Consider the following 15,134-nt stretch of genomic DNA (forward strand, 5'->3'; position numbering starts at 1 on the left):
AAAAAAAGTGTTTGTAGTATATAAACAAATCATTATTATTGGTTATTGTTGAGCAGTTATCTGATTTCTAAGTCAATTAAAAGCTAGAAATTAGAGAACAATTAAAGTTGCCTATACACCAGTCAAAAGTTTTTGAACAGTAAGATTTTTTATGTTTTTTAAAGAAGACTCTTCTGTTCACCAAGCCTGCATTTATTTGATCCAAAGTACAGCAAAACAGTAACATTTTGAAATATTTTTACTTGGCTATTTAAAATAACTATTTTCCATTTGAATATATTTTAAAATGTAATTTACTGTGATTTCAAAGCTACATTTTTAGTCCTTGCTAAATAAAAGTGTTCATTTCTATAATTTATTTTCCAAAAAAATTAAAATTATACTAACTCTAAGCTTTTGAATGGTATAGTGTATAATGTTACAAAAGTTTTTTATTTCACATAAATACTGATCTTTGGATCCTTCTATTCATCAAAGAATCCAGAAAAAATCTACTCAACTGTTTTAAATATTGATAATAATAATAATAATAATAATTAAAAAAGGTTTCTTGAGCAGCAAATCAGCATATTATAATGATTTCTGAAGGATGTTCAGCAGTAATGAATAGCATCTGGAAAATGATAGACCTTTTGTTTAGCTTCATTTGGTTACTGTTGCAAACTTACACGATCTTTACACAACATCCCATAAAAATTATTTGGAGATTTCTAAGAACCATGTGATTTTCTGTAGAGTAAAAATAGAAAAAAAAATGGTAAAGTGTTATTGATTGGGTATTGTTATGTAGTCTGAAATAAAGTGTAACATCTATTTAATTTAATCGTGTCACAGAGATATTTTTATTGTATTTCCTATTGTATTAACTAGAATTGTTTTATTTTTAAATTAAGATATTTGTTTATTATTTCTACAGATATTGCAAAAAAGTAAATTAATTAAATTATTAATTAAATGCATAAATAAATAATTGTTTAATGGAAACAAACATCATAAAAATCACCTGGTATTTCTATTTTTTAAACAATAGTTCCAGTTCTTGATTCCCAAGCCTACTTGATTTGTTGTGATATTCAGAAATTTATAGTGTCAGTCAACAGTCGCTCATTTCATGTAAATATATCACTTCAATGTAACCTTTGTCCTCTGAACAATGTTTGTATGCAGTATTAACATCATTATCAATTTAATTCATGGTCTACAAACTTTTATGAAGGTTTATGCTGCTTTATCAAGAAATAACTGCTTGTATAACTGCTGGTAAATCCAATCAGCAGCCACAAAACTATCAAAGGTGCCCAGGTAAATCAGCCATGTAAAAAACTACAAAACCTGGATCTAACAGCTGTGATTTTTCCAGTGCAGCTGTAGCGGCTCTTTGCAGTTGGCTGGAAATGAGAAAATGACCAATTAAAGCAACAAACAGCTTTTTGGAAACGAGTCAGCTTTCAAACAGAGCCGATGTTACTGGAGTGAATCAATAACCACAAAATGCTCATCATTCATGAAAGTAATGAAAGATTAGACTAAACAGCTCAAGCACCTGGAGAACAGAACACACAATGATCACAATATGATCCCACACAAACACACTTTTCCCAGCCTCTCAAAATGATCTAGCCCTAATCTCAGCCTCAGACAGCACAAACACAAACTGTTTACCGACCATTTGATGCAGATGCAGATAATCCAGCCCCAAAATGAGACATAAAAACAAAATGAACTGTGGTTGGTCTCTTAGCATGTCAATCAGACAGTCTCTTCCAGTCAAAGTGCCAGAATAAGCTCATATGTGGACCAGACCTTATGCAGTATAGTGAAAGGCCTGACAATGCTAAACCAATCTAGCCCTTACACACACACACACACACACACACACACACACACAGGTGTAATGTCCTGGGCTCCTGCTCCCAAGTAATCCCAGAAACCATACATGGCAGCACAAACGTAACATTAGCACAGGCTTCAAAGAGCCAGGTACGAATTAGGTGATCCCTGAAGAGGATCAATAACTGTCACATCTGCTGCTTCAGCTAAAGCCTAGAAAAGCCAGAGAGTGTCCACCACCAGCTTATGTCAATACACACACTCCCCATCCACAGCCAGACCTGTGTGAGCTACATACAGTATATTCGATGCAAAGCAACAAATTGCAAGCTTGATATTCGCCAAATGTCAATAACTGAGAAAGAGAAATCAGATAAAGATCATTGTTGTTGGTCAAATAGAGCAGAGACCGGAATAGTGTGTTTGTAAAGGTGATATGGGTACATTTTTATCATGTTAAAACACATTTTCCTCTCCTGTCTTAATGTGCAGAGACAACTGTCAGTATAATAGGAAAGTACACATTTTAACTCTAAATTCTAGTTATATTTTTGGGAAAAATTTTCTAAAAATTATCTAGAGGAAAAACATTCTCTCACACACAGTTAACTAAAAATGTAAATAGGAAATTACATAATTCACCTGGAAAGTTTAGTTATATTTTGGGGACAAAGTGATCATCAGAAATCAAAATATTTTGAGTACATAATCAAAAGGAAATGTTTTTAAATAACAAATAATATATATATATATATATATATATATATATATATATTGCACATTTATATGCAAATATGCATATTTAAATATGAAACATTTTAAAATAATAATAAAAAAGAACATTATATTACATATCTATTAGCAGCGACCCTGCAGGACTGCAATTTCTTCTGAGGCAAAGATTCTTCATAATGGCAATTCTTTTTCCGTCTACGAGCAAGTCATACTAAGCAATCAAAGAGTGGCAATTTTGGGCAATTTTCGCCACTTCTGGCATGTGTGCAAAGTTTCATGAGTTTTCAAGCATGTTTAGGCCCTCAAAAATACAAAGAAGAAGAAGAAGAAATGGAACAATTCCAATAGGGTCCTTGCACCACGGTGCTTGGTCCCTAATAACAGTACATTGTGCAAGATTTTTACAGATTTTTCTTAAAATGTAAGTGGTTTGCAGACCTTTTCTGGTCAACAAGTTGGTTTCCGCTGGTTTCCTCCCAGCTGGGGTAGAGGGATTTATATGCAATTGATAAATATTAATTTCTCTTTAGTGATTCAGAATAGCATTTCTATTTCCATTATTCAACATCTATTAAACTGTTGACTTGATTGCTTTTTAGACCCATCAAAGATCTCTGGTGGAAATTGAAGACATGTATTCAAGCATAAAAACATTGATGTTGTCAGCAACATTCAGATTATTAACAGTGTATTCTTACTTATAATGAATGGGAAAACAGAAATCAATGTGCTGGAAACATTTTTACAGATACGTTTGAAGCTCAAACACTGAGAACAGGTTCAGTAATGATGGAAACGTGAAAAGGGGAAAATGCTGAAAGATCAGGAATAGGTTTTCTGTAAATCAGCTGTGTATTTCCATAGAAAGCAACAAAGAGATGGACTTGTGTCATGGTGAGATGTAATGTACTGTGATGACTTTGAGGAGAGCCACTGGTAAAAGTGATGTGTCAGCATTGCTCTCTTTCTTACAGTCTTTCTCTCCCTCCCCATCCATCTCCCTCCTCTCCTTCCTTCCGTGTGGATTTGCGATTCAATTTTGTTGAGTGATGCCATGTGGTTGGGTCACAGAGGAGAAACACCCATTTTTACAGCCAAAGAGACAGATTCCCTCTATGTGCTGGACTAATTTAAGCGAAGCTCAGTTCACGCTGACCAGCTCCATCTGCCATAAAACTCTTGAGAGCAACCTTATCAGCTATAACTGCTACTGTTAACAGATAATGTCTATTAACTAATATCCATATTTCAAAATCCACATGTGGAGACAGACAGACAGACAGACAGACAGACAGACAGACAGTTTTTTATCTGTGTTGGAAACAGAAAAACAGAGTTAGAAGATAAATTCAGAAATCCAAAATCCACATGTGGAGACAGACAGACAGACAGACAGACAGACAGACAGTTTTTTATCTGTGTTGGAAACAGAAAAACAGAGTTAGAAGATAAATTCAGAAATCAGAGAGAGAGAGAGAGAGAGAGAGAAACTGAATTGTGAGATGATGAGAACTCTAAACAAAGTCAGAATTGTGAGATAAAAAGTTGTAATTACCTTTTGTATTTTTTACATTCTGTGGCAGAAACAGACTTTCGTAAGTATTTGTTGTGCTACATTTTTAATTGCATGCTGATTTGCATGCTGAACAAACAAATAAATTGTAGTATTTGTTGTAGTACAATTATATTTATGTTCATTTGAATAAATACATTTATTTAGAGATAGATAGATTTTAGCCACAAATAATTCTCGACAAACTGTAATTCTGTGTAATACTGTATGCATTCATGAGAAAACACACACACACAAGCAAAATGTGTCTCAGTGGGAAAGCTGCCTCTGATACACTCCAGACCACTGAACAAAACCCCTCATCCACTCAGATAACATGCTGCGCTACCTCATTCAAAAATCATAGATCTCCACTGGAAACCACTTCATTTTGACATCATACTCAAAGCATACATTTCATATAAATCAGCAGGCAGAGATGGAGAGGAAGAGAGAGAGAGGGGAGGGGGGCACAGTAGGCTGTCAACCTCCAGCAGGGTCATTTCACTGAACAAGAGACAGAGCTGTGGAAACACAAATGCAGCATTTCATCACAATAACTACAGTATGAACATCTTTCACTAATGTTTAACAAGCAGAAAGTTTGTCTATTGTTTTAACTTATTTGTGTAATTTTTGCTTGATCTTTTTTTTTTTTAAATGAATGTCATTTGGTTTGATACTTTGTTTTATAATGTAAAGGCATTCATGCATTTTTAAGTGTCACATAAATGTCAAAAATACTTTGTGGCCTGTGTACACACACACACACATGCAAATTCAGCTGAGCATGAACTGTCTACATCAAAACAAAGCTGGATTATCTGTATTATTTATGAACAACTTTGGCTCAGAGGAACAGAAATAGAGAGAGAGAGGAATAAAAATAGCAAACCAGAAAACAAGAGAGAATTTCCAGTTTGTCTCTAATTACACAGACATTCTGCTGCTTGAGATGACAGTTTATACACCTTTTTGTGCTGTTATCTTAATGTTAGCTGTTTCTCCAGAGAATGAAAGAGATAAATGGATCGCCCTGAGCTTTTAGCACATCTAAAAATACATCAATCTCATCCAACTCACAGAGAAAAATGTATATATATATATATATCTCACTCCCCATCTCGAGGGCCTGTCTCTAAAAGACGACACAAGGAAATTGACGGCATTTGAACATTGAAATTCCCTGCTCAGTAAGGAAACTACACATGAACATGATGACAGGATCAGTCCTGCTTTAGTATTGTTCCTGTACCGATGTGACATTTGCAAAATGTTGCTGCTCGCATGGCTACTTGAGAGACGTTTTAGGCAAAGCTTTATTAAGACAACAGTCTTGATGACCTTTTCTTTTCTCGATATTTTGAAACAGGAGTGACTATAGTATTTTTTATGCATGGGTCAATGTAAAAGATCAGAATATTATTCAAGAACTTGGAATACCCAAAGTGAGGGTCTTGGTAACTTAACGGTTAAATATCTACACTCCCAACACAAAGATTGAAGGTTCATTCCCAAGTAACTCTGACCCATGAACTAGAGTTCTGAAAATCCTACTCCATCTCCAATGTAGCTGTCAACACACCACTTAACCCCCGTTTGCCTCAGGGAGGACAGACCCCGCAATCAGCACACTGTTTGTTCAAAGACTCTTCGACTTCTGAGGCACAATGGAAATTCTCATTAGAGTCATAATAAATTAATATTTCAGCCAAAGAAGAAGGCAACTACACAACTATAGCATTACAAAATTATGAACTGTGATTATTACATCAGATGCTCCCATAATGAATGGGGTGAAATCTCTCTCCTTTTCCCCACACCTCCCTCCAGCTGCTGTGAGTCCAGCCAAACCAAACATGCTCTCTCCTCTCTCCACTGCCCCGTAATAGTGCTGCAAGCTCGCCGCTCAGCCCAGCTTTAACCATTGAGATTCACATTTGAGACTACATTGCTCTTCCAAATCCCTTTCATACTTCCTTCTGATTCTAGTGCATGTAATGTCCTACATTCTTAATCGACACATCGTCCCTCTGCTCTCACGTGGAGAATCTTCACTCTTAGTCTCCAGGGATTAAAGTTAGGCTGCTTTTAGGAGTGTCAAACCAGAGACTAAGACACATGCTAAAATTAGAACAAGAATTCACAAGCTCTGGTACACTTCCTGTTCTGTCATTACAGGAACCCCATGAGCTAGTTGTGCTTTGTTATTCCAGAACGCAACCTGGGTCATAACTCATACATTTACAACATGTCAGGAGTTATAATGCAATTTTAATGTTAATATCAATATGGTATCAGTTTATTTTAAACTGAGGACTGAATTTACTTTCTCAGCCAACCCTCATCCCAATCATAGTTTCATAATGTAAATCATATTCATAGTATAAAAGCAAGCATATGCAAGCCTGATTCAAAAAAATACGATATAAAAATATAAACTAAATACATTTTAGCTGTTGAAAACAAAAGGTTTTTGTTTGGTTACCAGCATTCTTCAAAATATCTTCTTTTGTGTTAAGCAGAAGAAAGGGGGTTAGTAAAAGATGACAGAATTTTCATTTTGCAATATTCAATATTCGTTTACTTGTAATCCGAACAAAACTTCAGAGCAATCATTGTTCAGCACCGGAGAAAACCACTGCAAAAATGGCACCGGAAGGTATTGTATTATTTTTGAATCTGATTGAGAAAACAGATTCAATCAGATTACCAGATAGTCAGATTTAATTAGATAATTAGATAATCAGATTTAAGCATTTACATACTTTTTTTTTCCCCTGTGCATGGTTATTTCAGGTCTACACCACTCCTTTCAAATGGATCAAAATGTAATTTGGATCAAGCTAAAGTTGATCAATTGAGATATTTATGTGAAGGCTTTTTAATCTGATTACTAATGGATTATTTGGGTGCATGTAAATGTAGCTATTGAAAACTGAAAGGGAAAATCTGCAACACTCAATATGTTGGCTTTAGGAACAGAAGTCCCGCCTTTCTATTAAACAAGCGAAGTGTAGGTGAAGTTATAGAATCTACCAATCTAACTAATCCAAGCTAACCAGCCAAACCCCTGGTCTGAACCCATCAGCATGTGTATACTTGCAGTGTAAATTTGAGTACCTTACAATGAATCATCAAGGCTAGCTGGAAATGTGGTTAGGATTATAAAGATTCAACTGTTTTCCAGAAAACACAGTGTGACTCTTTTTCTCAGAGTCAGGGTAAATTTAACTTCACTGAGATGAAACGAACTGTCAAAACATTCAAGTGCTACACAGCACAGGTCTCTAAAATAAAAGAAACATGTTAAAGTCAACGTAAAAAGTATGTTACATAAATAAAAATGCTAGAGTCTAATTTGACTTTGACAGTTAAGGCTAAAAAGCTCATTTTGGAACCTGTATATATCAGGTTAAGGCATGTATATACACAGGTAGCAGGTATGAGGGAATGTGACCTCTGTCTCTGTCTCTGTCTCTCTCTATCTCTCTCTGTCTCTCTCTTCCTTCAAAGGATGTCACACAATAGCAAATCCATCAAAAATGTCTTTGTCTACAGGTCACCTTGGTCCATCACATCTCTCTCTCTCTCTCCTCTGGGAGGGCTGGGAGGAAGGCTGAGAACTACATTACACTGCATGTATTACAATCTGAGTCAGTTATTTGTCATATTTAGTGGCTAGATAATTCAGTAGGTCTCGCTCCGGATTGCAGATTTACATCACGGCGCTGTCCTGGTGTTCTCTGATTTCATAAGTATCATATTCAGCTGCGGCTCACATCCTGGGAGAGAGGCCAAGGTCTTGTATAGACACACGCTTTTGTTTTACCAATTACCAAAAAAATCAGGATCCGCCTAAAACGGGACAATTACTGTACACTCAAGACAAATCTCTGATAAGTGCCCTTTTCAGCCCTGATGAAAAGCGCTAGCGTAGACCAGCGTAGTTGGTCCATGCTAGTTCAAGCTGGTTCCGTCTTATTGAGATGGACGCTCCCAAGCAAAACTTAGCAGTCTTGCTGGTTAAGCTAGTTAAAAGTATAGTCTATTCTAAAAGGTTTTTTGTACCCACCCTTGTTTCATCTCATCATTCCAAACCTGTGTGACTTTCTTCCATTAAAATTACTTTTAATGTAAAAAGTACTAACTCATGAGAAAAGTAACGAATCACTCTTTTGAGACAGATATTTTCGATAAGTTCACAAAACCAGTCTGAATAATTTGTTCACGAATTAAACTAATCTAGTTCTCAATCTCACCCTCAGGCCATCTAAGATGTATGAGTTTGTTTCTTCATCAGAACAGATTTGAAGAAATTTAGCATTACATCACTTACTCACCAGAGCTTCAATGGAGAAAGTAATGTTATGGATAGAGGACTCAAAGTTAAAAACATCTCAACGGTTCGAAGTTAAAAACATCTTAATTTTGGATTTGTTTAAAGGGGTCATATGATGCAATTTAAATTTTTCCTTTCTCTTCGTAGTGTTACAAGCTCTTAGTGCATAAAGAAGATCTTTAAAGTTGCAAAGACTAAAGTCTCAAATCCATAGAGATATTCTTTATAAAAGTTAAGAGTCAGCAACGCCTACCTAACGGCTCGTTCTAACACGCCCCCACATATCTATGTCACTATGTGGGAAGATTTGCATAATGCCGCCCAAATGTTCACGCAAAGAAAGAAGGCATAACTTTGATTATCGCTGTAGTATTATTGTTGCCACCGCCATGTCGTGAAGGCACTGTGTGATTCGTTGTGAAAGCGAAACTACTTTGTTTGGTCTTCCAAAAGAGGACGATATCTGCTTCGTCATGCCTGGAGCTGATCCGTGCTGGTTGCTGAGGAAATACAACAACTTTGCGCTGTGGATCACCGGATCGGCTTTCACTGTGGACGAAGCGGAGTCCATTTACAACACTGTTCCAGAACACTTCAACCCAAATATTCAGATGTGTGCAGCACATTTTATAGAGGACCGTTTCCTGATCCTGGTAGAGTAGACTACAATTTCGGCTGTTCTGACTCAAAGACTGTAAGTACGTTTTTTTATATTTTTTATATTTAAAGCAAGTTTTTTGGGAAGTGTAGAGTAGGGCTTGTTGTTTGTCATTTCTCCGATCACAAATGCAGACATGGTTTTATGTTTACGTGGCGCGATGCAACGCAACGCGCAAAAAGACAGTATAAGTCATTATAATCCATAATTATGTCCCCACTGGATGCAACGAATGCTTCATTTATAATGGGTTTTCATGTTTTTGAATCATCGCTCCAGCCAGACAGGGCATCATCACAATATGCTAGGGGCGTAACACACGTTTCAGAAAGGCGGGGCATAGAAGAGAAACAATGATGTACAGTATGTGGAAAATAATGTTTTTTTTTTACCTTAAACCGCATAAACATGTTGTTAAGCTTTTTAGCAACATCATATGACCCCTTTAATAGAAACACACATCTTTTCACTTCACAAGACATTAATTGATGGACTGGAGTCATGTGGATTACTTGTGAATGTTTTTATCGGCTGTCTGGACTCTCTTTCTGACGGCACCCATTCACTGCAGAGGATCTACTGATGAACAAGTGATGTAATGCTAAATTTCTCCAAATCTCTTGCGAACTCACCTATGCCTTGGATGGCTTGAGGATAAATAAAAAATTTTTAATTGTAATTGCATTTAAAAGTGCAACCACAAGTAAGTCATGCAAGTTTGGAACAACATGAGTTGAGTAAATGATGTGAATTTTTTTTACCTTAAACCGCATAAACATGTTGTTAAGCTTTTTAGCAACATCATATGACCCCTTTAATAGAAACACACATCTTTTCACTTCACAAGACATTAATTGATGGACTGGAGTCATGTGGATTACTTGTGAATGTTTTTATCGGCTGTCTGGACTCTCTTTCTGACGGCACCCATTCACTGCAGAGGATCTACTGATGAACAAGTGATGTAATGCTAAATTTCTCCAAATCTCTTGCGAACTCACCTATGCCTTGGATGGCTTGAGGATAAATAAAAATTTTTTAATTGTAATTGCATTTAAAAGTGCAACCACAAGTAAGTCATGCAAGTTTGGAACAACATGAGTTGAGTAAATGATGTGAATTCTCAATTTTGGGGTGATTTATCCAGCAAACCAGCATCCAAAACACAACATATGCTTGCTAGCCATAAGAATCTTTTCAGCATCAAGAAGGAAACAACACATCAAGAAATATTTTAATAAAACCCTAGTACTTCTAAAGTCCAACCATCTGTTTTGCTTATTTAAAGAGACAGAAAAAGCAGCAGATTGGAATGAGAATCTCAATATTAGTTTTCCCTTCCTCCTTCCCTGTATCTTTTTTTTTTCTTCACTGCTGCAGTGTGCCGAGCGGTTTCTCAGCTCTGCATGACATCAAACACTATGTGGTGAGTTTCAGGCTCCAGAGGGCAGATTACAGCTTAATGCCTTCAATATCTACTGCATCAGCACTATAAACACTTCACTCAGTGTCTATGTGTGTGCGTATGAGTCTAGGAATACCCCATTCTTAATTCATCTTGCTATGGATTGGAGGATAAGTGCACAAATATATTGTGAAAGCATGTTGTGTGACACCAACAAACATTTAAAATATATGCATGCAAATCAATACGCACTTATAACATATCAAAACAAAATGCAATGCATTCTGTATGCTACACGCACGTACAGCATGAATAAAAAAGAAAGGCATTCAGTACTGTGCCCTATAGCAAATGTGCTCAACTTAAATATTGAAATATTCATGCACAAAGAGGTTTTGCAGCCTATGATGTTACCACGAGCCATTTTGCTTTTGAGCAACTGTCATTTGCCTCCAGCAGATGCACTAGTGGCCATCATCCAGTGGGCCGCCACGGCTCAGGGACCTCATTAGTGCTTTCATGCTCACCTGTGTCCATGACTTAAACATGACTAATGACAACTGCTTTATGACCACTGCCAAGTCTACAGTCACAGCTAGGGGGTGCTACACGTCGTCATCATCATGGTCAATGTGGTTTGAGATGCTACAAATTGCAGACTGTGTTTTATTGTAATTTTATTACTGAGTTCAGAAGGGGAGGTTGGGTTAGTCAGCAAATAAATAAATAAACAATCAAACAAATAAATAAATATTTGTTTTATATGATATTTAAACTTTAGAATAATACTAATAATAAGGCTACATGTCACACCCTGTGTTCTATTATGCATGATTAGACTCAAGCAAAAACAATTTTTCATTCATTATTCAAACTGAGTTCAGAAGGGGAAATTGTTTAGTTGGTATGGCAAATAAATAAATAAATAAATAAATAAATAAATAATTTATAAATAGAGAAAATCTATTTATTAAATTATATAGTTTATATTTTTACATATATGCACATATAAATCTATTTTTTTATTATTAATATTAATATTTTCATTATTAATATTATTCACTTATAATAAATCAATAAATCTTACCCCACATTTCATGCAGGCTAGACTCACATATCACATACCACCATCATGACTCAATATGTCGCTTGCACTGTGCAGTGACATATCTCCAACCCCAGCTGCTTTTTAATTACATAATCCATATATTAAGGCTAGACAATTTAGTGACTGACCTCTAATCTGAAAAGGTATGTTTTCAGGTACTATTCCAGTAATGCGATACATGATTGGAACATATTAGACAATTATATTCTCCCCAACTGTTTTCTATTGCATCAAAACATTTGAAAGATTTTACAAGATGTCAGCCTTTACATTGGGTGTAACTCTATCCACTATACAAGGACGGTGAGAAAAATGAAAATAAGAAGTACATCGAGACAAAGGTGAGTTGAACTTGGCTTGCTTTCCTAAAATGATTCCTGATATGAGCCTGATAAGAACTGACAGGAGCCATCTTGACCTGATCTGTCACTGAATCACTCTTGAAATGCGGTCAGGTAGAGATTACCATTGTGTATTGTGGCAACCTCAGGCTCTGGTGTGGGTCGCTCAGCTTGTTCGGGCCTTTAGCAGGGTGTGCCACAGTTCGCCGAGGATCCCCTCTCCGAATCACCAGGGGAATATCATTACTCACTTATGAGTAAAACAGAACGCATGGGGACTGATAGAAGACAGCTGCTTCTAGATGAGCTTTGCAATGTTCTACTAGATAAAACACGATAAACATAAACACACACTCTCACAAACATGACCAAAGGCCAAAACATTTCTCTCACAGGGTTGGTGTCAAGTTCATCTCAGATGAGTCAGAGCGAAAGATGATATACAATCCAGCTGAATGTCCAAATCCAGCTTTAGAAATTCAAACAAAGCTTTTAAGACTTTTCCTATCAAAAATTAAAGCCATATCCCAAATAAAATTCATCCATCTAAGATTAATGCTGATCATCGACTAGCAGCAGGAGAGAAAAGAGTGGAAAAAGAGCGAGAAGAGTCGGAAAAATGGGTGGATCCATTAATGTCAAAGAAGATCTCGAGTTTGTGTCCAGATTTCCTGTCCAGGCAGCTGACACAGTCATTTAACTTTAATATTCACAAAAACCAAAATCAGATTTCCGCAGTTTTATGCATGGGAGGACAAGTATGTCAGCTCTTGAGTGGAGAACCAGGGAAACATCTCTGCAGTCTAAAAAAAACTGCAGTATAGTTGCAGAACATTTCCTAGGGGAAACTCTTGACTCTGAAACAATTACTTTCATTTAAATCTCATTGTCTCCATATGGATGAGAAGTTAGGGACAGGGTTTTGATCGCCATCACTTAGACACGTTACATTGTGCTATCAAAACACAGCGGCGTTAACATGTCTGATTGAAGGGATCGCAACAATGCATCAATCTGATTGAATGCATCTGGACATGTTGTGCGTGTTTATGAGGATAATAACTCCATCACATTAATGTAAAGCCACTAACGTTTGATTTTCACCTCTATTAATCTTCTAAATGGAGAACACTTTCTGATCATTAGGGAATACCAATCGGGATCAGCTCGTGCGTCATACACAAAGGGTTGATGGGTAAAAATACATTCAGGCTGCAGTGCTGAGCATAGTAGAGCAATCTAGGGTCATAGAAAAATTCAATGAAACAAAGAGAAATCAAGGTCTTCTGTGCGTGTGAAATCACTAGAGCTCTACCACACAGCACACCCACTGAGGTTTCATCTTTTTCATCTTTTCAACTCAAAAATCTAAAGTGAAAACTCTACCTTCATGGAGCAATTGTGGATAAGGTGATACTCCACCCTGACTCGCACACACACACGTGCACACACGCACGCACACCAGCAGTGACTGCAGAAAGCTCATAATCACCAGTAAATCTCTGTAACTACACTCTTAAAAATAAAGGTGCTTCAAAAGGTTCTTCAAGCGATGCCATAGAAGAACCATTTTTGGTTCCACAACGAACCATTCAGTCAAAGGTTCTTTAAAGAACCATCTCTTTCTTACCTTTTTGTAATCTGAAGAACCTTCTTTCGCCACAAAGAACCTTTTGTGAAACAGAAAGGTTCTTCAGATGTTAAAGGTTCTTTATAGAACCATTTAGACAAAAAGGTTCTTCTATGGCATCGTGAAGCACCTTTGTTTTTAAGAGTGTATGCCACACACTCAAACAAAATGACAGCAAGAAGCAGTCTGGAAAACTGTTATGGAATCCTGGGTCATGGAAAATTATTAAGTCTAAAGACCTGTGGGAGAGTCACATATATGTGCAGGAGAGGGGTCTGTGACAGACAGTGAGATGAACGAACAGGTTTCATGCATAAGAGGCTCTTCAGAGAGAAAAAAGGTATACACATTTGTAGATTTTTAGGCAAGAGTCCTTTATAGTTAGTTCAGTTAAATAAAATAAAATAAAAATCTAAAATTAAATAATAAAATTGTGTTTCCATACAACATAAAAATTATTATTATTAATATTATGAGAGTCCTTTATAATTATTTCAGTTAAATAATTATATTTATCTCAGTCACAGCCTCGCTGACATTTTCACAGGTATATACACAAATACAAGGACTTACAATACAGTGAATACTGTTCATGGGACCCAAAAGTGAAAGGACATAATTCACAAAGAGTATTGTAATTTACTGTGCAATTTATATATATATATATATATATAATGACAGGATAATGATCTCTGAGATTCCTTATGTAATTTAGTGAAACTCTGGTTTTGAGCGGACTTTGACTTGTCTTTGTGCTGGATTTGTGTCTGGTCCTAAAGGGATACAGTAAGAACTTTATAGGATTCCGTTTGGAATCAAACTTTGGAACCAATCCTTAAATTTTCTCATAGAATTCCAACATGACATAAAACTAGAGCTATGTTGGAATGGAATACCAGCACTATTTTAAAAAAAAAAGTAAAGCCAAGGAGTGCACCCTGGCCCCGCTTACACACATAGGCCTATTACCATCCATTTGAAACAGAGTGACACTAAAACAGGTGTAAACAGGGTTTGATGTGTTTTGAGATTCATCCACTTCAACGTCATTCAGAAAGGGACAGAAGAACGTGACCTCACGGTATCTGTAGAATAAATGTTAATCTGATAACATAAGATGATAATGCATTTGAATCGCACAGTAACTTCTTGCTTTAAAGTTAGTCTCTGTTGGCTATTCAATGTCTTTATCACAACTGTCATTCGCGCTGAAATTAAGGCTTGAATGGTTCACCTACCGGATATTTCTGTTTGCGGGACTTCCTGGACAGAAGAAAGAAGAGTGATGTGTGGCATCTGTAGAATAAATGTTCATCTGGCCTGTACGCAACTGTATGTAGTTATGTGTAGCCTATTTTTGCGACTTTGGAGCCTCCTACGGTTAAGTGAGTGGAATTCTTTGTTTAGAATTCTTAGAATTAGAATTCTTTCTACCACTGTCCTAATTACAGTGGATCGCTGTACACGTGCATTTGTTGCTGCCGAAAAGCAATCTGCCCTTTTCGCGGAATTTCGTACCTGCTCACCAAACAT

The 15,134-nt window shown here is 36.5% G+C and overlaps 1 protein-coding gene across 1 annotated transcript in view; it reads right to left on the bottom strand.

Moving 5' to 3' along the window:
* The window catches only part of LOC107549820 (glypican-1-like), a 79,003-nt gene extending 64,106 nt beyond the window's left edge, over positions 1 to 14,897 (bottom strand). The window contains exon 1 of the mRNA XM_016230996.1: positions 14,840 to 14,897. Within this exon, the coding sequence (XP_016086482.1) occupies positions 14,840 to 14,897 (58 nt within the window). The remainder of the gene's footprint in view (positions 1 to 14,839) is intronic.
* Between the last annotated feature and the right edge of the window lie 237 nt (positions 14,898 to 15,134).

The sequence above is a fragment of the Sinocyclocheilus grahami genome, unplaced genomic scaffold (assembly GCF_001515645.1).
Source record: "Sinocyclocheilus grahami isolate Dianchi unplaced genomic scaffold, SAMN03320097.WGS_v1.1 scaffold382.1, whole genome shotgun sequence".
Taxonomy (NCBI): Eukaryota; Metazoa; Chordata; class Actinopteri; order Cypriniformes; family Cyprinidae; genus Sinocyclocheilus; species Sinocyclocheilus grahami.